At 42.5% G+C, this 27,215-nt stretch overlaps 2 protein-coding genes across 3 annotated transcripts; both read right to left on the reverse strand.

Annotated features, from left to right (window-relative positions):
* Positions 1–1,956: 1,956 nt before the first annotated feature.
* Positions 1,957–6,251, reverse strand: igf2b (insulin-like growth factor 2b). Of its 2 annotated transcripts, none has more exons than XM_070550443.1 (4): positions 6,069–6,251; positions 5,154–5,304; positions 3,568–3,749; positions 1,957–2,332 (listed from the first exon to the last, which is right to left on the reverse strand). In XM_070550443.1, exons 1-4 carry the CDS (start codon positions 6,135–6,137, stop codon positions 2,093–2,095), a joined length of 642 nt encoding a protein of 213 aa, XP_070406544.1. In that variant the 5' UTR covers positions 6,138–6,251; the 3' UTR covers positions 1,957–2,092. The 2 variants fall into 2 exon arrangements, with proteins under 2 accessions (XP_070406544.1, XP_054589214.2); XM_054733239.2 differs by having other exon boundaries at positions 3,568–3,745; positions 5,150–5,304.
* Positions 6,252–7,941: 1,690 nt separating this feature from the next.
* Positions 7,942–13,797, reverse strand: th (tyrosine hydroxylase). The gene is made up of 13 exons (XM_015964874.3): positions 13,485–13,797; positions 12,928–13,128; positions 11,529–11,703; positions 11,346–11,434; positions 11,183–11,250; positions 11,055–11,105; positions 9,975–10,120; positions 9,766–9,901; positions 9,336–9,405; positions 9,183–9,239; positions 8,864–8,959; positions 8,638–8,771; positions 7,942–8,242 (listed from the first exon to the last, which is right to left on the reverse strand). Exons 1-13 carry the CDS (start codon positions 13,566–13,568, stop codon positions 8,083–8,085), a joined length of 1,467 nt encoding a protein of 488 aa, XP_015820360.1. The 5' UTR covers positions 13,569–13,797; the 3' UTR covers positions 7,942–8,082.
* Between the last annotated feature and the right edge of the window lie 13,418 nt (positions 13,798–27,215).

Here is a 27,215-nt window from a genome sequence, read left to right on the forward strand (position 1 = left end):
TTGAATACAATCAACATTATATAACAAATAATGAAAAGAGTCACTCGTCTTTCCTTTACTCAGACAACCCCCGAAAGGCTTCCGAAGATCCATGCAGACCATCCCATATAGATTATGTGCCTATTTTCGTGAGATACCTTGACTAATCGATCCAGGCGATGTTGCTGTTAAAATATTAATTTATGGTAATTACTTCAAATGAAAAAAAATAAAATAAAAAAAAACATTATTTTTGGTACAAAGCATCTACAAAAAGCCTTACAACTCCAATTGGAAAACAAGAGATCATACAAAATAAATCTGTCAGTTGAGCATCAGTGCTACGTATATTATTTGGACCAATTTTTCAAATATATTTTATAACAAAATAAATAATGCCTTTATACAGTGCCCTTATTTGTATTTCAACAAACAAACAAAAAAAAGCTTGGCGGCTCATTACGCAAGATACAGCTCAGACTAAAAGGAAAATAACATCCCTGGAAACTAATTTATATATATATATATATACTGTATTTTCAAGTATTTGTTTTCAGGCAGAAGCAGGTGAATACTACTGATATAAAAGAAAATGTAAATGTTAGTGGACATTATTGCTGTTTTTTATCCCTTTGATTTGAAATTTTGTGCCTTTACTTTAAAACTGTAAAATAACATAACAATACCATGAAAACAAAACAAAAAAATGCCTAACTTGGAAAAACAGGAATGTCACGGTACCAGAAACAGACAGGGTTTTCCTTTTTTTTTCTCCTTGAAACATTGATATGAAAAAAGACAAAATAAAATATAATCATTATAATCCCACTTGTTCTTTGTCCATGCCATGTTAATTCCTGTCAGAGCAGTCCGCAGAGCCATGATGAACAGGAAGCTATAGCTATAGTACTGTCCCAGTCCAGGCAGTCCATGGTGTCCCATATGTGTCCCTGGTTTGCTCCGTCTTGTCCAGCAGCCTCAGAGGGTCGGGGAGGATCCGGGACTAGGTCTCAGATCACCCCCTTTGCTGCTCATGCTGGCAAACTGGTAATGAGCAGCCGCGAGTACTCGCCATGAGCCTAGGTGCCAACACAGCCCAAACTTTTTCCTCAGTGACTCTTCCCCGTTGACAGTGCCACTGTCGGAAGCTCCCCCATATCCTTTATTTTCCTTTTTTAAAGTCACACTTTCCTTAAAACGGAAAGCTTATTATTCATTCATTCAAAAAGTAAAAAAAAAAAAAAACGTGCTTTTCCACCTCTTCTTTGAGTCCATTCCCAAAGCTAGCACCATGACATTTTTTTAAGCTACACGTTCATTGTTCATAAAAAAATAGTGCCTTTTTTTCTTTACTTTGACGTAATCCATGGCAATGTGCAATTTTGCAGATTTTTTTTTCTGCTTTTTGTTTGTGATCAAAAAAGGTGCTGGAACAGGAATCTAATTTTGCAAAATAATTCCTTACAGTGTGGAAGTCCCTTTATAGGAAGTGGTGCAAAACTAATAAGAAAAAAAGGCCTAACACGAGATTTTCTTTTGCCTCAGGAAAAAAAATCGTGTGGAATGGATTCTTTCATGCAAGCTGCTCTCCTCGTTCAGTCGTCTTCCACCAGGAAAAAAAAATAGAAAAATAAAAAAAAAACATTCTGCTTGGTGTCCTCTCGACACTTGGAAACACCAGATCTCTTTCATCTTCTTTTCCCCTTTCCCTTCTCTCTTTTGCTTAGGGATCCACCTGAATTGCATTCAGCCAAATTGTTAAAGTTTTGTTTTCAACTTTTGTGTTTGTTCCTTTTGTATCGGTGACTGAAAGAGAAAAGGAGCTAAAGAGTTCAGACAGGAAGAATGTGAAGGCATGTTTGTGTGCTGGAGGAGGGTGGGTGGTTGAGGTTTAAACGGGGGTAGGTGGGGGGGGGGGGGGGGCATTAGAAAAGGGCCACGGGTTCAAGACGTAGTGGATGAGAGCGGGGCGGGGGGAGGCACTGGTGGGCCCGGACAGGGCAGGGGAGGTCAAAGAGGACTGCCACAGAAATGACGTCAGAGACAAAGCTATAATCCCCTAGTCTTTTTGTCACCCTCATACTCTTGTCTGTGCAAAGGGCTGGCAGCGGGCTCATTTGTGGTTGACAAAGTTGTCCATGGTGTGCAACACGGGGGGCAGTTTGGTGGGAAGGCTGATCAGTGGCCTGTGGAAGATCGACTGCTCCCGGGCTTTAATCTTCTCCGCCTGCCTTCGAAACTTTTTGGCCCTCAGGATGGCAGGGACGCCCCTCCGGAGCCGCTGGGCCGCCTTCCTCTGCCACACATCGTATTTGGGATACTTCACGGTCCCCTGCGGCTTTCTTAGGCCTTCCTATTATGGCGTCCCGTGCAAAAAGTCAAGAAAAGAGGAGAGAGAAAAAAAAGAATCAGTGATTTAATCAGCAGAGATAAGATACAGTCATTGTTGGGCCGGTGAAATGGAAACCAAATGTCATCCATAAAGCCCTTAACGTCACAACAGCCTCGACTTGCCTCCAGCTGGCCCTTGTTTTGGTTTCCTCCACTGAGAGAAGCTGTCAACAAGCACTTAGTTCAGCCTCTTTAACATTGTCAAAAGGAAAGGCAGCCTCACTCGCCTCATATACATATTAGCAGCCTGTTGTCATTCAGCCTACAACTCGCTGAACTGTCATTTCCACAGAACCAATAAAAAGCCGTCATTTTAGAGCATCTAAGCTCACACTGGAGACACTTAAAACAGTTGTAGGTGCTGCTTTGAGCAGCACAGATTGAGACAAAGTGGAAGTGTTGACAGCTAAGCTTGGATTTATGTGCAAGTAGACGGTGCTCCATATGAATGGCTTGTTTTGGTCCTGCCACTTGAAGGGTGTTTATCCCCCTTCATTCAGTACAGGCCAGCTCAATAGGCTAAGAACAGCTGGCCCTCAGAGCAGGCCGTACCCATCAACTCTCCCCGCTGAGACAAACTGGAGACGTGCCCAAACTAGTTTCCCAGCTGCTTTGTTTATCTGTTATTTTAAGTCTGTGTTTTAGGAGAAAATTTGCCATGTTTACGCATTTTTGTTCGCATCCACAGCAATCTCACACCACTGATTTGAACTTTTGACATTTTTTAAACAAATGTTTTCCAGCCTAATGGGATTTTGATGCAGGACGAAGAGGCGTGGTTTCGAATTTTGAGTGAAATTAGAAAATGTTGCATTCCCCAAAGGATCCCTCGCATTCTTTGGATTGACATTTTTAAGAGTGTGCTGTTATTTGCTCTAATAATCAAAATGTGGTGTTTTGTTTGGCTTCAGTGATCACCTCCATCCCTGAGACTGGTACACTTGAGTGACGCTGCCATTACGTTCTGTTTTGGTGTTTTCTAAGCTGGTCAGCACTTTGCATGGAAAACAACTGCTTACTTTTGATCATTTTACACGATAAGACAGTTTTTCTGCAGAGTTCAGCCTGTACTCCGTGTCAGTGGCATAGGGGTGAGGTACATAGGCAAATAGAGGCTCAAGAGATTGGAGGACATGATAGGTAAGGTGGACGTGTGTTTTCCCATGCCTGTGTGTTGTTGTTGCTGCTCGGACGCACCTGCTTTAGTACGGGCATCACAGGTATGACCTGTAGAGATGTGGCCGATACATCCCTCTCTGACTTGGCGGGTTTGGCACAGTACTGCTCCAACAGGTTGAGGTCACAGCTACGGAAACAACACTCCTCTACAATCCCACGGTTCTGGGAGCGCCTGTTGTTGCCCCTGCTGGTTGGCCTACCTGAGGAGAAACACAGCAGATATTGAAGAGAGGCAACTAGGAGAGCGAGGTTAAAACCTAAAACAACACAGCTCTGGCACAGTAGTGCATCAGGGTTGTTTTTGCAGGATTACTTCAACAATCATAGCAGCCTTTGGAGAAAAGAGGATAAAACAAAAATCTGTGACCACCAGCAACAAATATTTTTGGCGTGAAGGATAATCTGATTAGGCCTATTTATCTGGAAGTCCTTAAACGAGCGGGTGCACGAGTAAACACTCTGTTGTGTCGTGACCAAAAGACAAAACCTGAAGTGCTTTGGAGTGAGTAAACATTTAAAGTTACAATTCCTTGACAGGCCTGTGTGCTCCGTGGGAAGTGAGAAGGGGTTTACGTTACAAGGACCAAAAGGAATTACCACAAAGAGAGGGAACGTGCTGAAGAATAAGGTGTGGGGGTGGATGGTTAGCATGTTGCACACAGTAACTTTATACACAATCAATAAAGGCCTTGTTTGAAGCCAAGCAACCAGCACAATGTCTGAGAAAGCTCACGAGAGGCGCGGCTAGATTTGATTGCAGGAAGAGGAGCGGGAGAGAAAAAGAAAGAAGTTATCCAGGGAGAGGATGATGACCCAAAATGGAAAAACATATCCATTATGTTATATATATATATATATATATATATATATATATATATATATATATATATATAATGTGTGTCAACAACAACCCTCTTGCATAAAGCTCTCCAGCTTCTCTGTCATCAATACAATGGAAGCAACGATCAGAGGTGATGTTAATGATCTGACATCAAGCCCCCCCCCCCCCCCCCCCCCCCACACACACACACACACACACACACTCCTCTTGTCCAGCTCATCAGTGTGGTCTCCTGGCCTGGGAATGCTGGTGCTGAGGTAACTGGTATGCCTCTCGGGGTGCTATTACTTTACTGGCAAACAAGTGGCCCATTGTGTCGCAGACTCGTGTGTGTCTTCGAAACTCGCCGGCTTTTCATATGCAACGAGAGGTATGGGCTGTAAGCAGAGTCAGCAGAGCAGCCCTGTGGACGAAGTCTTGAGACACAGCTGGCTATAATCTCTCCCTCCTCTCTACACTGCGCGCGCGCGCGTGTGTGTGTGCGTGCGTGCGTGTGTGTGTGTGGAAGAGAGAGAGAGAGAGAGAGAGAGAGAGAGAGAGAGAGAGAGAGAGAGAGAGAGAGAGAGAGAGAGAGCGAAAGCGCGCGCGCATGGGCGCCAGTGCGTGAGAAAGAAAAATAGCAAACACGCATACCTCACAGCCACAGACAGCCTCAGCTATCCAAACAGATGTGCGCAAATGAACAACAGGGAGATTCAACATGAGGAAAATAAAAATTAAGAGACAGAGCTCAGTGAAAACTTGTAAGGCTCCGGAAACCTACTGAAATAGAAGCCTCTGTCTTCGCAGACAAACTGCAGCGCATCCACCAGTTCTCCCCCACACAACGTCTCCGCCGAGGCCGTATCCACAATGTAGAATGTGAGAGTCAGCGCGAGCAGGAGCGCACGGCTGCTCGAAGACATCTTTTTGACCTAGGGGAAAATAACAGTCAATAAATTGAGATTTTAAAAATATTCTTTAAAAACTGCACAAGTAAGGTCGCGTCCAGATGTTTTGTTTTGTAATGTAAGAGATTAAAGTCTTAAACTCGCGCGCGCCGGTCCTTCCAGTGCCAAAAGCTGTTCTGACCTAGTAACAGCAAGAGTCCGTTGAGTCAAATGATATGAAATAAACACCCGATTGTAATCAGCTGCTGTCATGTGCTTTTTGGGGAACATGGGGGAAGTGCTTATTCCGAATGAATTTAAAAAAAGTCTCTGTGTCTGTAGCTTTCACTGTCTTACACAACTCTCCAGGAGTTGCAGCGCTGGCTGCTCGATAGTTAACCACCCGAAAAGTCAGACTCAGCATATATTTTCCCCTTGCTCACCCCTGAGTGAGCTCAATGACCCTCAGACCTACCGCCCCCTATCTGCCAGTAAGACGACCAGCTGTTTGCTCCGTGTCCGGCGACCGGCGCACCATCCAGAGCATGGAGGAGACTAAAACTCTTTATTTCTCTCTCGCTCCTGACAATTCGCAAAAGCCTCGTGCGTAATTGCTCTCTTTGCAGATTCTGCATCTTAAACCGTCCTCTTTTGATCCCTGTTGCAGCAAAACAGAGTGACTGATTCTCCCGGCTGCACATCCCACCAACCCGAAGCCGCTCTCGCTCAGTCAGAATAATTTCGTGCCTTGCTGAAGAGCTTTCAGCGCGACGCATTCAAGAAAACATCAGAAACTCCCAGCGGTTTACCTTTATTCTGCTGTTCTCCGTTCTCCGGCAGGTGTGGCAGAGAGAGTGATGTCTGTGCTGGGTTTCCATATTCAGATGGCAGTATACCAGTTATTTGGTAGCAGATTGTTGCAGGTGAGTTATGTTTCCCAGTTGGTGAGGCTTGATAGAGGTGGTGAGTGAGGCTGTCCCAAAGACCAGGCGACAGGCAAAACTTCTCAGGGAGAAGTATTTTATACCAAAACACGCCCCTTACACCCATCCCACTCCCCTCGCTCCTCCTCTCTTCACGGTTGATAAAAAATGGCCCAAAGATGTTTTATGGAAAAGTGCTTAAAGAAACGGCGACAGGGGAACGAGAAGGGTGAGAGAGTCGCAGCATTTGGAACTCCTCCATTGGCATTCTCCTCTGCGTTTACGCGCCGTAACCTGCAATCACAATGTTTACACTCAGGGCGCAGACGGAACGAGAATAGCTCTAATTCCTGCGACTCCAAGAAAAATGTCAATGTCTCCGCCCTTTAATTAAGATTAAAATTGGGTGAAATCAGTGCTCCCGGTGTCTGCGACTGTCCTCTGACTCAGGTGTTGATGATGCAGTCACCGGGGTCAGAGGTGTCTCTGACAAGAAGAGAGAGAGAGAGGGAGGGGGGCTCTCAGCTGGTGGCCTGTCGGAGCCAAAAGTTTGGAGACCTTAACTGACTTTAAATGTTGCATCACATCACGAAGACTCTGGATCAATAGTAATAATTAGTCTGCTCATGTATTGTATTGTGATGGACAGAAGACGGAAGCTGCCGGGCTCTGAGGGTGTGGTGATTGGCTGGTCCTCGTTATGGATAACGAGGCCGGGTAGGATAAAAGGGTGACAGGTCTACGGAGATGTGTATATTTGTAACAGGATGGATTCCAACATTAAGAGCAAATCAAGATGTTTGCTTCACAAAGGCGCACACCATCAAGCACCTTGACTTTTTGCATAGGTACGTCCCCTTATGTAAGAGCATCTTCTGCAAGAATTAAAAAGTCCTGACGCGTCTCCAGAGTTTGGCTGACACCTGCTGGTCTGCTCGGAGTACCTCTGTTTGTTTTTCTTGCAGCTTTCTAGTAATTGCTGATCCAGGATCTGTACTCAGCCTTCATAAGGCCAGCAGCAGCAGGTGATATGTTGGGGCAAACTCCCCTAAGATCGTGCATAAAATGTCACTTTCATTTACAAACCAGGGACGTGTTTAAACAACCTAAAATCCTATAAATGTAAGAGGAGGATTAACTAAACTTAGGACTTTATTTTTATGCTTTTATTTTGAAATTGGGCAATATTCTTCACCGCTAATTCACTTGAACAACAAAAATATCAGTGACCCCTAGGGAGGAATAGGTTTTAAGCAGCACCTGCTGAACAGCTCCCTCTTGTGGCAGAGCAACAGAACAGGAACTTTCAATTTATTTAATATTGGAAAATGCCCAATGTCATTACAAATATATCAAGAAATCCGTCAGAAAAATATTTCCCTAATATTTTATTATTTGTCGCATTACTATCAATAACTTATTGTAATACATATATTTTTGGTGTTCTTTTTTTTATAACACAATTACACATTAGTACAGGGCAGGACATCCAACTATATAAATATACATAATAAATACATTTTTCATAATGTTATGTTGATTTAAAAAATCTGAAAATAATCATATTTGCTTTATTTTTTAATACATTCATGATCACAGATCCTTTTCATTTGGGCTCTGACGTGAATCTGAAACACTTCTGCTTTAAAAGCATCAACACATCATTTCACAAAAGCATCCAAACCCCAGCAAAGCATCAAGCGGACATCTTTGGAGACTTTTCACACACTGCATTTTGAGGTTTCATGGTTGCAACATTGTGGGTCAACCGGGCAGAAACAAGACGAGCAACAATTCAGAGTCATACTGGCGACAGCACAGGGAGATCAACACACTGTTAACACGCTGGACACGACAGAGCTCGGCGGAGGGGACAGGATGATCGTAGACCAGGCTTTCATCATGACAAAACGCTGAGGGCATCTGTCAGCACCTTGATCTCATCTTTCACACTCTCCAGTCCTCCCTGGATCTTTAGTGGGTTGTCCAGGACCTCGACGCTGCAGGTGTATGGATCAAACCGCACCGAGAAGGGGCGCTTGATGCCAGCGACGTATGATCTGGTCAAAGTTTGGGATGAAAAACGATCAAAAAGAACAAAAAAATTCCAAAACCAAGTAAGCTGATCATTTAAATTCATGCTTCTCCAAACATCCCAAGAGCTGTGTTCAACTGCAGCCTCACGACTGTCAAAACACTCTAAAGCTACTTGTTTTGATGAGCAGCATTTCATGTGTTTGCCAAATAAAACTCTGGTATTTTTCTTGGTAGGAAATACTATATTAGTAGCAGCTGTCTTCTGGCTGCAATGGTTGACCTACAAAAGTTTGTGGCCTTGGGGCTTGGCTGGCTGTTCTCTGACCTTGTCCTGACTTAACCCCCTCACGCTTCTTTTCCTCTTCTTTCTCCTTACAGCACGGTTTTATTTGTTTTTGATCCTGCAAAGAAAAAGTACCTGAATTTCTCTTTAGCGTCTGAGAAACTCTCAGAAACGAAGTAGACGGGCTGGTACGTCTGGTCTTGATAAGGTTGGATGGCTGCAGCCTCTGGATCAAACTCCCGAGTCTCCGGTTCATCAGAAAGGCAGTGCTGGGAGGAGGTAACAGGAAAGTGAATTAGCTGAGGAGATCAGCTGGCTTTGATTCTTGTTTTTAAAGAAAGAAAAACACACTGGAACATACCACAAGTTCTCCATAAGAAGAAAGCAGTCCAGCCCCGTAAGCTTTTACTTCTCCGTTTTGTTTGCAAAGGCCGTACTCAACGGTGAACCAGTACAGCTGGAGTGGGATGATTAGGGAGAAAATGTGCATGGATTTATTTTTTATGCATAATATTTTAGATTAAAAACTGAGCAAAACATTTGGAAGCAGCTTATTCTGTGGTAAAATTAAAGTTGTAATTTCTGCATGCTTTACTAAAACATCTAAAATGTGCAACAATTTTTTTTCAGTCTCTTCTAAATGATTTTGAAGCAGTCCATTTGTTTTGTTGGTGTCTCACCGTGGACAATTTCTCAATATCTGCGTCTGATGCCCCCAGTGACGCCAGACCAAGGTTCTGTGAAAGAAGAAAAACAATACTTGTTACCAAATTGTTGCTGCACAAAATAGGAAATGCTTATCTTTAGAGCCGTGGAGCCCTTTGGACTCTAACCTGTGAAAACTGGGCAAAAGTTCGGTCAGCCAGCATGGGAACATGGCCTAGCAGCTCATGGACACAGTCACTGAGGAAAAATCAGAATTTACATTTGAGTTTTGGATGCAACATGAGTTCGCCACTGGTTTTACAAAGAAACCACAAAAATATACTTAAATATACTTACTTAATATACATAAATATTAAACCTCTTGAGTATAGGAAAATTAGAAGTTCAAGTGTTGTATTTGTTTGTCATGTTAAAATTCAAGTTTAAAAGTTCTTTAACCTCATTTTGGTTGATTGAAATGTAACTTAAATGAGCAAAAAGGCAGTTTAAGAGAAAATAAACGTCAGTTTGAGACCTCTGCAGACTCTGTTACCATTATGGGTCTGCAGGGGGGCAAAGTCTGAGAAACAAACTCAAAGGAATCAGACGAGGACTCACGGTTCTGGGGAGTGCATAGGGGATGAAGCGTGTCGGATATACTGGGTGCACTGGAACACGCGGAAAGCCAGACTGGCCAGAAAGTCCCTGGCTGAGAGCAGACCTGCCACTGGGCGCAGCTGAAAGCCTGTGCGTTCTGTGAGACCATATAGCACAGTCACCAGACATCTGGTTTCAAGGGTTCGCTTCTCTCACAAAACAGCACGTACCTTTGAGAAAGCGTGAAACATCTTCCAACTGAGGAATGTTGTCTGGACTGTACCCACAGTGCCTTTCTAGCAGACGAAAGGCCTCCAGGTGTTCTTTGCAGGCGTGGGTGGTGTACAAATCCCTCAGAGTCCCATAGACCTGTCGCCTGATTCACGATTAAATACTTTTTTCACAAAAATATACTTAAATATACTTACTTAATATACATAAATATTAAACCTCTTGAGTTGCTGCCATCACGCAATGCTTTTAAAGTGATAGTGTGTATTTTTCCTGGCGATAGGGGGCAGTAGATGCCTAAATCGTTGCAAGCAAGCAGTATTTTTGTGTTGGAGTAAGACCTTCCCAATGGATGCCCATTAGGGTCAAAAAGTCCTGGGGAGTGCAAACTTCAGCAAAATAACAAGCACATCAGACTCCTTGTCATCACTGGCAACAAGTGAAGTGGTAAATGTGTAAAACAACGTTTATGAATGGCAAAAGTTTTGTAACCGTTTGTTACAAATGAGTGAATGCATTGTGTCCTCATGGGCCCCTGTAGAAGGCAACTTGACATTTAATATGGTGTCGTCTACAGACTTAGACCCGCTCCTATGTATTTTAGACCTGATTTTTATAGTTATATGTTGCGAAGCCGCCAATATTTTTCAACAACTGGGAATCCTTTCATTCATTTTCAACAACATTTTGACGGACATTTCTAGAAATTAATGGTAAAAACTACACATTTTTTTAAAAGTGTCTGTTTCTTTAGTTGTATTCCTTTGAAATACCTTATTAAAGCATTATGAGTCTGCTATGGCAGAAAAAAATTATAATTTCTTGTTTCACTGTGATTAATTGAGCAGGGCTAATCAATCCTGGTCCTCAAAGGTCACCTGCATGTTTCCACCCACCAACACACCTCAAATGCTGAGTTCCAGGCTTCTGAACATAGAGGTGATTCAATCCTTAGATCAGGGGTGTTGGAGGAGGGAAAAAGCTAAAACATGCAGGCCAGTGACCCTCCAGGACCAGGCCTGAGCTGATTCATCTGCTAATCATATGAATATTTTTCTAAAGCATGCAACCGTTCTTACCAGGTGTCAATCTCATCCTCTGTGTACTCCATTTGGGGGATTGGCTGCCCACTGAAGACAAACAGATGCACATATTCATCTGACAATGTAAACGTTCATATGCATTGTGTCAAAAGAATGAATCTTACTATCTGTATGTGAAAGCAATGTCTCCAATCATTTTCCTTCTCTGTCTGTAGACAGTGTCTCTGTAGCCCTGGTATGAAAGAAAACCGTAAATATTTCATAATGGTTTGAAAACATAATCAAAGTGTTCCTGCTCACACGCTTCAGGCCAAGGGCATTACTCACAGGATGGTCTTGATCTAAGTCTGGATCAAATTTTGTGACCAGATGATGACATCGGTCCAGATCCGCTATTTTCTTTGGGAACCAATGAACTGGTACAAAAAACATAGAAAAGCAAACATATCAGAGCTTATTTAACCAACACGGATGCAACATTTTAAATGTGTTTAAGGGAAAAAAGATTACATTTAACTTCTTTGGTGGTTTTGACATCCTCTGCATTCCTCTTGATGGAGCTGACCAGAGTGCTGACGTCTGAGAGGTGAAGTTCACAGCGAACAAAGTACTCCAGGCCCTCAAGGCTGTCCTTCAGCTTTCGGCACGGTCGCGTCTCCAAGTGATGAATGTGGGCTTCAAATGTCTAAAACACAGTCAACGCCCTGACTTCAGGATTAGGCAGAATGGATTTTCATTGCAGTTGCAGCGCTACATAAAGTGTTGAACAGTTTCTTTAATTTCATGAATTTACAGAAGAAATTGAAAAATAACCTCTGTCACGGTCCGTGGTGAGCCTCCTGCATGTAACCTGTTTTCTCTGAGTATTGTTTCAGGTGGGTGTGTCTGAGAGCCACCAGCATGCAGCTGATCTCGTCATCAAGGCCCAGGGGATTTAAGGAGCAGTGTGACACTTCACCACGCCGGATGATTGCTCAGTTTTGGGTAGCTCTAGCCTCTGACCCGTTTTTGATCCTGTGTTTTTCTAGTTCCTGTTTGTTACCAGATCTTGAGAAGTATTTGCTGGATTTCCTGTCGACCAGAAAGACCCTGGCTACTCTTCCCTGCTCTGCTCCAGGTTTCACTCCACACTCCACCATCTCAATACCAGCTCGGATTCCTGCACTTCATATCTCGCTGTCTCCTCCCCTGGCCGCCCGCTCTCAGCCGCTCATCTGCACTCACCAAGCCTCTGCTCCTACCTCCTCTCCGATTCAACAGTTCCTCCTCCTTCTGGAGCCTTCCTGCTCACCCGGACCTGACCTAGCCCTTCCAGAGGCTCTCACCACTATCTACATCAGTATAAGCTCCCCTCCTCAGACTATCCTCCATCCTTCCCTCCATATACTCACTCTTTCTCCCGCCTCAGAATCCTCTCCTGGAGCCTTGCTGCCAGCCTGCACGTCGTCTGTTCCCGTTCCTCTCATTTAATAATAAAGAACGTTTTATTTACTTGCCGGTTTCTTGTTGTGATTCTGCATGTCGTGGGTCAAGAAACTCTCACCCAACATGACGACCTCATTACTTTCTTCATAGTAAATATTTTTATTGGGTTTGATTTATAACCAAATATTAAAATTAAAAGAGTGTTCATAGATTTTAAATCTTTTAAAATTTTGATTTGAAACAACTAACAGCAAAAACGTTTGGAGGCCTTTATCTTTTAGTAAATGGCTCCAGAAAAAAATACAATATTAATCAAATATTCTGACATGTTGAAAATTTTGTCTAGGATGTAAAACATTTTAACAAGTTTCTCATCCAATGCAAATGAGATTTTTAACAAGCATCTCTCAAAATAATCTTAACAGCGTTTTCTTGTGTGTAATATAATTAATGCTCATTTCTTAACAGTCTGAAGATCTTCTACCTCAAACACTTTGAGTGTCCGTGACAGCGCAGCGGGAGTCTTGGAGCTCCTCAGGGTGAAGAAGATGTTGAGAAGCGCTTTTCCATCCTCCTCCTCAAACACGATCTGCTCGCTGGCTTCGGCAGCCTCCGCCGCAGCAGCTTCCCTCTCCTTCCGCGCGTCTTCGATCAAACTCTGGCGTCTGCCAACGAATCTTGGAGACTGTTTAAAAAAAATCCCGTATTTTATATCACAGTCAAAGCTGCTGCTGAACCAAACTTCTAATGTCTTCAGCGCGCATTTGGAGATGCGCATTGAAACAGGCATGCATTTCAGGAAAATCCTAACGTAAACCACCTCAGTATGTGTTCTTGCACCTTTGGAGGGATTAAAACGTGCGTAACGTTTCTGCGTTTCATGTGCTCCCGGTGCGTAATGGAGAGGTTGCCACGCGCTCTTTACGCGCATAGGTGGACATTTAGATTCAAAACTTGACAAATTCCCAAAATACAATACAAATGTTACGCTTAAATGCATGAAAATATGTTTAATGTTCATCTTGGAGCGTTTTTTCTTACCGTGATGGAGTCCGACCTCTCCAGCTCGGATGCTGCTCTGCGGATGCTCTTTGTGGAGGACGTGGAGCTGCTTGACAGAGGCATCTTCACGACTGTGTTCTGTGCTGACTGCGTGCAACAAGAGTGCCTGCGTGTTTGTGGGGCTCGCTAACCTCCCCAGCCGGCGCTCAGTTTTTTCTCCTTTTTTTCCCAGACAAGTTTTCTCTTTTTATAGGATCATTTGTTTGCAGTTTCTGACGTCAAACACGCTAATCTCACTCCAATCAATCGGCGCGTGCATCTACCAGACTCAACTTTTAACCGTCCATATAAAATATTTATGAGCCAATAGGACAACACAAATTGAATTCAAAGCATTTTCACGAAGCTTTTGACACTTTTCGAGGAATTGATATTTAGTATTAAAAGGTTTGTTGTGTATTTATATATAAACATCAGTTTCATTTTATATTAAACATTTTCATTTATTGCATAAAATAAGTCACACAAGTAACTTTGAAGACTGTTGTCCCTCCCTTTTAAAACAATAATCAAAGCTCGGGGCTTTATTTAAAGGTTAGACCAAAGAAAAGTCAACTGTAGAAAATTAAGTCACTTTATCAGCTCTATCTAATCTCCACAGCTGCTGAGAAATTAGATTTTAACGTGAGGAAGAGAAAAAGAGACTGGTGGTGCACAACAAAGGAAGCAAACACCTTGTTTTTCCTTTTCAGGTCTGCTTTCTCCCTCAGCAACAAGCACATCAAGTGAATTTGCAGAGCTTTTGGCTGATGACTTTAGTGGTTAACATGATTGTGAATGATGTACGGTGCCCAAAGGCAGGGTCAGGTAAAAGGATTATTTGTGGACCTCTGGCCACACGCTGCCACTGCAGCGACCCGGAAAGGTGCAGAAAAGGCAGATGTGACTCTTTCATGAAAATGCTAAAGAGTCATCAGCCAATAGCTCTGCAAATTCACTGGTATAACCCTGGACACAGGAAAATGTGACTCACCTGAGCTGGAAGAAATAAGAAGTAAAATGAAGGGACAGTAATATAACTACAGCTCTGCTTTAATTAAGCCTAATTTCAGCAAAAGACTCTGGTTTGTTTTCAAAAAAATCTTATTTTGGGTAGTTTTTCCATTTTTAACATGAAAGGCTCAACAACAGACAGCAGCTTGACATCCAGAGACAGGAACAATTTCATGCTTCTTACATCCATCTGTTTTTAAGTAGTTTATGAGGAAATCTGATAAACATGATAGGAGACAGATAAAAACGCATTACTGTCTGCCTGAAAAATGTACGACTCACTGCTGAGATTTTATATTTACGTTTTTAGTAGAAAATAATTGAATAATTGTTTTCTAGTCCTGCTCTCCGAAGAAAAGCATATGTATCCATGTTTAAAATGTCATGTAAGTACCCAGTAAAACCGGTTGCTGCCATATGACATGAAGACAGAGAGGCTGATTACCCACGCGTCCCAGCTGTGGGAAACTGTCACACAGCACTGTTCCCTGAATCCAAGCACCTCCCATCCATCTGAGCAGAAACACACACACCACCTCCCGCAGGCTCCTAAACATGAAAAAGATTAAACAGAAAACGTGTCTTTTAATCCTTTTTTGTTTGTGACTGTAAATATTATAAAACAGTTAGCTTGAAGTTTGTTTTTATGCAAAAAGGGTAGTTATCTTACCTTTTTTCCATAGCTCTCTGAATGATCTCACTGTCCCCGAGCGACACCTGAAGAGTTTAGATTAAATCTTGGTTAGTTTTCCTCCTTCTTACGGTTTGTTTGTGCACTAATCACACCTCTGGTCAGATCAAAACAGCCACATCTGAACCTGTCGGTGGAAGAAGGTCTTACAGTGTGAGTTTATCCACCGTCCATCCAACAAAGCTACCTGTTGTACGCTGCAAGTTTAAGCCAAAAGCCTTACTGCAGCTAGGCTTGCTTTGCATTCTGGGATGCAAGACAGCACACTAACATCAGTGCAGATGAACCAAGGGCTCACGTGGAAAAATAACAAGACACATTTAGGCTGATGACTACAGAAATGGCCAAAAACCGTGAAGGGTTTGAACTCTCTTACGTGTTTCAGCTGTTTTTAAGGAATGTAAATGTGAACTAATTCACAGCATTTCACACAAAAGCCTTTTTAATTACTTTTTCTCCGCCCTAAATGTCGCTTCAAGTTATTTAGATGGATTTACGTGAAAGTTGGTTGGGGAAAGTCTGGCCTGTTTCTTTCCAGCTGGAAATTCAAGATATTTCTGCAGGAATAACAGTGAAATGTGGAATTTATTTATAATATTGCATCATAACACTTCCACAGAACTAAACTGCTTTAAAACTTCTGTAAATCAGTTTGCTCTGATTTGACCGCTGATCCAGATGTTTCACGGTATTAGCCACATTGATCTTTAAACTAAATCTATTTAGTGCATTACCAAATAAAGTTTAACATGTTTTTCCTTCATAGCTCACTGGTCTTGGGTTTAAACTGATCATGTCTTGTTCATCCCAAATTCGGTCATTTCTCCCATAACCTGACTGTCTCCGGCGGGACTCAAGTCTTCCCCTCTGAGATGTTTCCCACCGCGGCTGGCAGCAGGTATCAAAGCTACCTTTTGTTAGAAATGTCACACTTGGGAAAGCAACACCTTTCTGCCATTCAAGCCTCTATGTTTATCCAATTCCATCGCCTTTTCTGGAAGTGCCGACGTGTCCGCAAATGACACCAGGATGATAATTATTACAATTATGTATTGATTCAGCTGCACCATTGTGGCTTGGTGTCAGCCTTTCCCTGTGTAATTGAGAGACTTCACAAGGACTAATTGCAGCTAACGCGACCAGCTGGGCCGTTAGTCCTCATCCTCCGCTTTTCTTTTCTTTCTGTCTCTGCTGAACAGTGTTGATCACCTCACTGAAGTACATCAGACTCAATCAGCCGATAAGCAGAAAGTAAATATCCTATTAAATGTAATGGTGTTGTGTAAACATGTTTAAAAATAGGAATTCACTCTGACACTTCTTGTTTCTTTGTTTGGTTCTCAAGTACAAAAAAGGAACAAAAATATTGAAATAAATAAAAATAATAAAATGGAGACATTTTAAATTAGAAAATTCTGATGATTTGTATAAATTTATCCTCTCTTGACAATGAAACAATGAAAAAAAAAGTTTGGTTACACTTTAGTTTGGGAACACAAATTAACTATTAATTATCTGCCAATTAATATGCATATTAGTGGACTACTACGTCTGAATTAGTCATTATTAAGCTATTATTAGGTGCTTATTACCAATGCTGTAATTCTATTATTAGCAGGCCATAAATTAAGAGTTTTATCAAAAAAGCCATTCATAATGGTTTGTTGACTGAAAGTAGATGGTTTGTTGCTGATTAATGCACATACTAATTAGCTCAAATCAATATGTGGCTTTTAAAGAAGTAATTCAAGGGGAATAGTTATTCTGCATGGATCAATAATATTATGTTCTGGTAGTATGTAAATAATTACCAAACTCCACATGTTAATAGAGCCTAAACAACAATCAATTAACCACGTGTAAGCAAGAATATGCTCCCCATTCTAAAGTCAGATTTTGTTCATACCTAATTACTAGTAGTTTAGTATTAATTAACCATTTAAAGGCAAGAATGTGTTCCCCTTGAATTTCTTCTTTAAAAGCCACACATTGATTGAGCTACTTAGTGTGTGTGTTAATCAGCAACTAACCATTTACTTTCAGTTATTAAACCATTATGAATGGCTTATTTTGATAAAACTCAAATTATGCCCTGTTAATATTAGAATTACAGCATTAGTAATAAGCTCTTAATAAGTGCTTAATAATGACTAGTTCAGACTTAGCAGTCTATTAATATGAATATTAATTGGCAGCTAATTAATGGTTATTTGTGTTCCCTAAACTAAAGTGTTACCAAAAGATTTTCATGTGCTGTTGGTTTTGTGGCAATCTACACACACATACACACACACACACACACACACACACACACACAGAGAGAGAGAGAGAGAGAGAGAGAGAGAGAGAGAGAGAGAGAGAGAGAGAGAGAGAGATCAAAGCAGTTTTTGAAATAGTACATTTATTGTTATTTTGATTGTTTATGTAGTTTTGGCTCGCGTATGTGATTAGGATGCCTCCTGGATGCCTCTCTGGTGAGGTTTTCCGAGCACATCCAACCGGGAGGAGACCCAAAGGAAGACCCAGGACACAAGGCTTTCCCCCAGAAGGGCTGTTTTCATTATGATTCCCAATTCCTATCTAAAAAAAATTAAAATATTTCATCCGACCAATAAAAGAAAAGTGTATTTAATACAAAAAAAGTCAACCTTCAAATAATTATGTTCAGTTATGCACTCAATACTTGGTCAGGAATCCTTTTGCAGAAATGACTGCTTCATTGCGGCGTGGCATGGAGGCAATCAGCCTGTGGCACTGCTGAGGTGTTATGGAGGCCCAGAATGCTTCGATAGTGGCCTTAAGCTCATCCAGAGTGTTGGGTCTTGCGTCTCTCAACTTTCTCTTCACAATATCCCACAGATTCTCTATGGGGTTCAGGTCAGGAGAGTTGGCAGGCCAACTGAGCACAGTAATATCATGGTCAGTAAACCATTTACCAGTGGTTTTGACACTGTGAGCAGGTGCCAGGTCGTGCTGAAAAATGAAATCTTCATCTCCATAAAGCTTTTCAGCAGATGGAAGCTTGAAGTGCTCCAAAATCTCCTGATAGCTAGCTGCATTGACCCTGCCCTTGATAAAACACGGTGGACCAATGCCAGCAGCTGACATGGCACCCCAGACCATCACTGACTGTGGGTGTCAGTGACGGCCTTCTGGACAGCAGTCGGGTCGGCAGTCTTACCCTTGATTGCGGTTTTGACTAATGAACCAGGCTGGGAGTTTTTAAAAGCCTGAGGAATCTTTTGCAGGTGTTTAGAGTTCATTGGTTGATTCGGATGATTAGGTTAATAGCTCATTTACTAATGTTTATCAGTACATTACAGACAATAAAGAACTTTATCACAATATGCAAATTTTTTGAGAAGGACCTGAATAAGACCTTACAGCTCACAATGCATGTCAGAAAAAATGAGAATCATGAGGTCAAAGGAACTGCCTGAAGAGCTGAGAGAGATTTGGCTAAGGTTCCTAAGAGCAGTGGCCTCTATAATCCTTAAAAGGAAGATGTTTGGGATGACCAGAACCCTTCCTAGAGCAGGCTGTCTGGCCAGACTGAGCTACTGGAGGAAGAAGAGTCTTGATGAGAGAGGTGAAGAAGAAACTAAAGATCACTGTAGCTGAGCTCCATAGATGCTGTCAGGAGATGGGAGAAAGTTGTAAAAAGCCAACCATCACTGCAGCCCTCCACCAGTCAGGGCTTTATGGCAGATCGGCCCATTGGAAGCCTCAGTGCAAGACACATGAAAGCCGGCATGGAGTTTGCCCGAAGGACCCGAGATGTAAGATTATCTAGTGTGAGGAGACCAACATATAACTTTCTGGCCTTAATTTTAAACAGCATATGTGGAGAAAACCAGGTACTACTCATCACTTATCCAATCCAGTACCTTCTCAATGGCCTAGTGGTAGAGTGTCTGCCCTGGGACTGGGAGATTGGGGTTCAAATCCCAGGTGAGTCATATCAAAGACTTGAATATTTTGACTCAATAACTCCCTGTTTGACACTAATTTTTAAAGGGGTTGGATTGGGAAGTTAAACCACCAATTGGTTCCCGAGCGCGGCCACAGCTGCAGCTCACCGCTCCCCATTGGGATGGATCAAATGCGGAAATGAATTTCACCATTGGGCACACAGTGAAGCACGGCAGTGGCAGCACCATGTTGTGGGGGACTGGATGACTGATTGCTATCGAGGGAACGGTGAATGCAGCCAATTACAGGGATATCCTGGACAAGAACCTTCTCCAGAGTGTTAAGGACCTCAGACTGGGCCGAAGGTTTGCCTTCCAACATGACGATGACCCTAAGCACACAGCTAAAATAACGGAATATGGCTTCATGGCTACTCTGTGTCTGCTCTTGAATGGCCCAGCCACAGCCCTGACTTGAACTCAATTGAGCTTCTCTGGAGAGATCTAAACATGGCTGTTCACCAACGTTCACCATCCAACCTGTCAGAACTGGAGGGGATCTGCAAGGAGGAATGTCAGAGGATCGCCAAACCCAAGAGTTAGAAACTTGTCTTTACCAAGAAGACTCACGGATGTGTTATCTCAAAAGGGTGTGTCTCCTAAGTACTGAGCAAAGGGTCTAAATATTTAGGACCTTGTGATATTTCAGTTTTTCTTTTTTAATAAATCTGCATGATGACATTAATGAAGAAAAAATGACTTTGTAAATGACCACGTTAATATTTTGTAAAGTAGTTCATAAAGTTATGAGCGACTGTTATATTGTTAGAGCGGATGCTCTTACTTTGAAAGTCACAGAGCGACAAGGTGCCGTAAATCGAGTGACGTAAACTATATAGCCGAAGCGCGAGATCTAATGCACAGAGAGAAGGTGTGCTCTATGGTTAATGGACGGGAATGGGAAAAAGAACGGCTATTAAGGTGCAATACTGAGTTGAAAGCAGTTTCTTAGCACCTGGTTGATGAGGGAACAAGGTTTGTAACCAAGTTTGTCCTGTAGATATGCACTTTGTTGTTATACAGAGCATGTAGCTGCTAACCGCTGCTAAGCATAAAGGCTAAGTTTTTTACCCACTAGAGGGTGCTAACGTATCTTGTCATGTTTAGGCAGCGATGCAACGATTTCACTGTTATATGCAATAATTGACAAGTTTCAGTGTTATTTGTTATGAAAGGTAAAGAGAATTAATTTGTGATTAATAAATAAGTCAAAAGGGTTAAAGGTAACACACTGTTTGATTTACTAATAGTCTTTTATTCTGTATGTTGTAGCTCTTATGGTGTGTTCACATGCACGGCTATTTAATAAAAGGATTGTGAACCATCAGTTTGAGAGACCATCTTTTCAACCGGGGATGCTACAGTAAGAGCTTGCCCCCAGCTGAGAAGAGCTCCATCCCACGCTCAGCTTCGCGGTCCCAGTTCTACAGCTTCACCCAAGATCTTCTGGGATCTAATGGTCAACTAAATTGCCCCGTCCTCAATATGGAAGCTTCTGAAGAAGAGACTGAGTTCGCAGGGGATCCCATGGCAAATGAGGAAGAGGAGCCTCCACACTCTGTTCGTCGAAGGAGGCCTACTGAAAAAATGCAAGCATATCAGGAGGAGGAGGCCCACAAGAAAGAAAAACGGCTCCTCAAAGTTTATGATGAATGGAAAAAACAAGTACGTAAAACACGAGAGCAATTAAAAGGAGACTTAACAAACAATCAAATTGCTTCACTCATGGACATCTTAGAGAATGAAAAGGAGACTGTCATAAAGTTGTATATGGAAATTAGAGAAAACATTACTCCCTCGAGTGGCACAAGGCGACTCATAGACGCTTGTGAAGCAGTCACCAGAGACATTATCAAGATTGCTCATGAAAGACTCTCAGGCATAGATGACTACGATAGGGATAAGGTAAAGATACATCTCCGTGAGCTTCTTGAGCCAGACTATGCTCAGTCCATTTACAGTTCCTCAATCACGCACTCAAGTAAAAACTCTTCTGCCAGTAAATCATACTCTGCAATGTCAATAGTAGCTGTTAGGAAAGCAGAAGCTGCAGCAGAGTTAGCAGCTAAAGAAGCTGAGTATGAGGTGTTATTAGAGGAGGAAAAACAAAAGGAGAAGATTCAGTTTTTAGAAGAAAGGCAAAGAAAGGAGCTTGAATCTCAAAGGCGTGAGCTAGAGAAACTGAAGGCTGAAAAGGACTTAAAGGCTGCACGAGCTAGACTTAGGACCTATGAGCGTGAGATAAAGAGTGAAAGCAGTGCCTCTGATGTCGACTACAGAAACACTGCTCAGAAAGCTCCCACAGTTTCTGATCTCAGTAAAGTCCCTGACAACAATGTAGTGTCTGCCTCACTTCCACAAACAGATGTCCTTTACTTGGCACAAGCAGTACAGGACAGTGTTGCATTGAACAGACTGCCAGTGCCAGAGCCCTCCACATTCACAGGTGACCCAATACAATTTATTGAGTGGAAAGCTTCCTTTACCGCTCTAATTGATAAAAGGAACATTTCACCCGCTGACAAACTGCACTACTTAAAGAAATACATAGGAGGTCCAGCTCGACAAACGCTTGATGGCATCTTCTATAGAAACGACAGTGAAGCATACAGAGATGCATGGGAACGTCTCAACAACAGGTATGGACATCCATTTGTGGTACAGAGGGCTTTCAGAGAAAGGCTGGCAAAATGGCCAAAGATCCAAACAAATGACTCCACAGGATTCAGGGCGTTTGCTGATTTCATTCAAACATGTCACGAGGCCACACCCCACATTGAAGGCTTAAGCATTCTCAACGATTGTGAGGAGAACCAAAAACTTGTTCAAAAGTTACCAAACTGGGCAGCTGCAAGGTGGAATCGTCAGGCTACTCAGTTTATGAAAGAAAGTGGGAAGTTTCCAGGTTTAAAAGACTTTGCCAAGTTCATGTCTTCTGAAGCAGAGATCATGTGCAACCCGATTACATCATTTCAGGCTCTCCACTCTGCAAACTTCACCACCGACACTGGTAAGGGCTGCCAAAAGGACAAAAGGCCCACCTCTAGTGTTCTCCACACCCAGGCAACAACTGAGACTGAAATTAAAGGTACAAATGTTAAAGCCCCATGCATGTTCTGTCAAAACTACGGACATAAACTTCACAGTTGCCCTCAGTTCAATGGAAAATTGCTTGAGGAACGAAGGAAATATATAAGGGACAAAAAACTCTGTTATGGTTGTCTCAAACCTGGACACAGTGCAAAGAACTGTATTTACAGACTTGTATGTGAAGTGTGTAAGAAAAAACATCCTACCTGTCTGCACGACTTCAACTACAACAAGGATAAATCAGTGTCAAACCAGCCACCAACTCAGAGCAGCACAGAACAGGCTGCAACCACCCTGTCTCTGAATGCAGAAGCCAGTGAACAGTGCGTGAGCACCATGATTGTACCCGTATGGGTTTCTTCAGAGCAACATCCAGGTACAGAAAAGCTTGTTTATGCCCTCCTAGACACGCAAAGTGACACTGTGTTCATTGACCAAGATGTGTCTAATAACCTCCAAGCTAAGGCCACCCCAATAAGGTTGAAGCTCACTACACTGCTTGGTAAGGATGTTGTTGTGCCAAGCGAGCGCATTTCAGGTCTCAAGGTAAGAGGCTATAACTCCTCAGAAAGGATTGAACTCCCTCCTGCTTACACTAAAGAATGCATACCAGTTAACCGCTCCCACATTCCTACATGTGAAACGGCAAGGCGGTGGAATCATCTCAAGGAAATAAGAAACGAGATTCCTCCACAGCTAGAATGTGAAGTCGGTCTTTTAATTGGCTACAGTTGCTCTAAGGCACTAGCTCCAAAGCAGGTAATCTTAGGAGGTGAGAACGAACCCTATGCAGTTCGCACAGCATTGGGCTGGAGTATTGTAGGCCCAGCATCATCTTATGGTGACTCTTCTAGCATGTCTACTGTGTGTCACAGAGTTGCAGTTAAAGAACTACCCCTAGTGACTCCCGCTGATGTAATCAAGGTCCTTGAGTCTGACTTTAAGGATAACGACAAGGATAACAAGTCAGTGTCTCAAGATGACATTCTCTTTCTGAACATGTTAAAGGAAGGCATTTACAAAAACACTGAAGGACATTATGAAATGCCACTTCCATTTAAGGACAGACCCCTCCTACCAGACAATAAGCAAATGGCCATTGTGCGGCTTCAAAGCCTCAAAACCAAACTGTCAAAAGACCAAAGGTACAAGGATCAGTATATAAAGTTTATGAGTGAAATATTGGAAAAGGGTGACGCAGAGGAAGTGCAGAATGAAGCTAAAGAAGGAGAAAGATGGTATATCCCTCACCACGGGATATATCACCCCCAAAAACTAGACAAACTCAGAGTAGTGTTTGACACCTCTGCAAAATACAGAGGTACCAGTCTTAATGATCATTTGCTGCCAGGCCCAGATTTGCTGAACAGCCTTAATGGTGTTCTCATCAGGTTTAGAATGCATCAAGTTGCATTATTATGTGACATTGAAAAAATGTTCCACCAATTTCACGTGTATGAATCAGACAGAGACTATTTAAGATTTTTATGGTGGAAAAATGGCGCAATGAACACTGAGCCCCAAGAGTTTCGGATGAAGGTGCACCTGTTCGGTGCTACGTCCTCACCTGGGTGTGCAAATTATGGATTAAAGCACCTTGCTAAAGAAAACGAGACACAGTTTCCTCTTGCATCTCAATTCATAATGAAGGATTTCTACGTGGACGATGGGGTGACGAGCACTGCAAGCATCAAAGAAGCAATACAGCTCGCTCAGGAGGCTCAGACACTCTGTGCATCAGGTGGTCTCAGACTACACAAGTTTGTAAGTAATAACAAAACTGTGTTAGAAAGCATTCCAGCATCTGAACGTGCCTCCCCACAGCAAGCATGTGACCTAGCGTTTAATGACTCTAAACTTGAAAGAGCTCTAGGCATTCACTGGCACATTGGCTCAGACACACTCAGGTTTCGTTTTCGCCCCAATGTTCAACCTGCTACAAGGCGTGGCATTCTATCTATGGTTGCATCCCTTTACGACCCATTGGGATTCATTTCTCCTTTTGTACTAACAGGCAAAAGAGTGCTTCAAGAGACATGCAAACAAGGCACAGGCTGGGATGACCCCCTTCCAAGTGAATTAAGGCCAATGTGGGATAACTGGAACAGTGACTTGAAGAACTTAGAGAACATCGTAATACCTCGCTGTTATGTCCCTAAAGACTTTGGCCTGATTGTAAAAACAGAGTTGCATCACTTTTCCGATGCAAGTTCATACGGCTACGGTCAGTGTTCGTACTTAAGACATGTAAACGAAGATGATAAAGTGCATTGTGCTTTAGTCACAGCAAAGACCAGAGTGGCTCCCATCAAGGTAACAACAATACCAAGACTCGAACTGACTGCTGCTGTTGTTTCCATTACTGTAAGTAACATGTTAAAAGATGAGCTTGGATTGACACAGATAGAGGAGTATTTCTGGACGGACTCTAAGGTAGTTTTAGGCTACATTAATAATGATGCAAGACGTTTTCACACATTTGTCTCCAATAGAGTTCAGAAGATAAGGCTCAACAGCTCTACCCAGCAGTGGAGATATGTCCCTTCTGAGGAAAATCCTGCAGACATTGCCTCTAGAGGTTCAGGAGCAAGTGAGCTCATCATATCCAACTGGTTCAAAGGGCCACAGTTTCTATGGGAAAAAGAAATACCTCCACCTGCAGACATCGACTTGAACATACCACTTGGAGACCCAGAGGTTAAGAAGGTACAGGCACTGAACACCCTCAAAACAGAGAACAAAGGTTTATCAGACAAGTTAACAAAGTTTTCCTCATGGTACAAAGCCACCCAAGCTGTAGCCCGACTCATTCGCTGTGCCAAGAGAGTCAAAACAACAGGCCACAGTACAGTACAAGAAAGACAAAATGCACAATGTGTTATTCTAAAGGACACGCAAGCAAGTGAATATGCAGAGGAGATAAGGTTGCTAAAGAACGGGAAACCACTTCCACACAAAAGTAAACTGTTTCAAATGGACACTTTTCTTGATACTGATGGACTCCTTAAGGTGGGAGGAAGACTTAAAGATGCTTCATTCTCCTCCATGCTGAAACACCCAGTGATAGTTCCAAAAGGTCACCATGTCACTCAACTGATAATAGATCATTTCCACAGTAAGGTGCAGCACCAAGGGAAAGGTTTTACAATCAATGAGATCAGAGTGAATGGATTTTGGATTCCAGGCATCAACAAGGCCGTGGCAAATTTTATACACCAATGTGTGAAGTGTCGCAAACTCAGAAGAGGCACAGAGGAACAAAGGATGTCCGATCTCCCAACGCAGCGCTTGGATCCATCTCCACCATTTACCTTCTGTGGAATGGACTGCTTTGGTCCTTTTCTAACCAAACAAGCTCGCAAAGAGCACAAGCGTTATGGACTTCTTTTTACATGCCTTTACTGCAGAGCAGTGCACATAGAAATGTTGGACAACATGACTACAGACGCCTTTATCAATGCGCTCCGCTGTTTTATAGCCATAAGAGGAGCAGTCAGTGAGATAAGATGTGATCAAGGAAGCAACTTTGTCGGAGCTAAAAATGAGCTACAAGAAGCTTTAAAACAAGTGGACTCCAACCGCATTACCACATTTCTTGCAGAGAAGCAGTGTGACTTCAAAATGCACACTCCTCATTCAAGCCACACAGGAGGTGTATGGGAAAGACAAATCAGGACAATTCGAAACATTCTGCGCTCCACAGTTTCACTTTCATCTGGCAGAATGGATGACGCATCTTTAAGGACATTCTTTTATGAGGCAATGGCGATTGTCAACAGCAGGCCTCTAACGGTGGACAACCTAAGTGACCCAAGCAGCCCAGAGCCCTTGACGCCAAATCACCTGCTTACCATGAAGTCAAAGATATCCCTGCCCCCTCCAGGCACATTCATCAAAGAGGATATGTATGCACGTAAAAGGTGGCGACAGGTGCAGTACTTATCAGAACAGTTTTGGTCACGTTGGAAAAGGGAGTATCTGTCCAACATCGCAACAAGACAGAAATGGCACACTCCAAGGAGAAACTTGAAAGTTGGAGATGTTGTCATGGAGAAGATGGATGATCTACCCCGCAATGAATGGCGATTAGCACGTGTAACAGACACGGTAACTGACAAAGACGGACTTGTAAGAAAAGTAAGGATTTGCTTCGGAGAAAGGAAGACTGAGAAGGGACAATGTTCTAGTAAACGTTCTATAGTGGAACGCCCAGTGCAGAAAGTGGTTTTGCTATTAGAGACTGTTTAACTGAGTTCTACAGTTTAAGGTTCACTTTCTTTAATGGAACTGTGTGTTACCATGCAGTTTAATTGTTACAGGTCATTTCTTCATTAGGAAATCATTATCGCTTCAGTTAATTCACAGTTACGCTTTTAATGATTTGGTGGGAGTGTAAATGACCACGTTAATATTTTGTAAAGTAGTTCATAAAGTTATGAGCGACTGTTATATTGTTAGAGCGGATGCTCTTACTTTGAAAGTCACAGAGCGACAAGGTGCCGTAAATCGAGTGACGTAAACTATATAGCCGAAGCGCAAGATCTAATGCACAGAGAGAATGTGTGCTCTATGGTTAATGGACGGGAATGGGAAAAAGAACGGCTATTAAGGTGCAATACTGAGTTGAAAGCAGTTTCTTAGCACCTGGTTGATGAGGGAACAAGGTTTGTAACCAAGTTTGTCCTGTAGATATGCACTTTGTTGTTATACAGAGCATGTAGCTGCTAACCGCTGCTAAGCATAAAGGCTAAGTTTTTTACCCACTAGAGGGTGCTAACGTATCTTGTCATGTTTAGGCAGCGATGCAACGATTTCACTGTTATATGCAATAATTGACAAGTTTCAGTGTTATTTGTTATGAAAGGTAAAGAGAATTAATTTGTGATTAATAAATAAGTCAAAAGGGTTAAAGGTAACACACTGTTTGATTTACTAATAGTCTTTTATTCTGTATGTTGTAGCTCT

Source organism: Nothobranchius furzeri, chromosome 4 (genome assembly GCF_043380555.1).
Source record: "Nothobranchius furzeri strain GRZ-AD chromosome 4, NfurGRZ-RIMD1, whole genome shotgun sequence".
Lineage (NCBI taxonomy): Eukaryota > Metazoa > Chordata > Actinopteri > Cyprinodontiformes > Nothobranchiidae > Nothobranchius > Nothobranchius furzeri.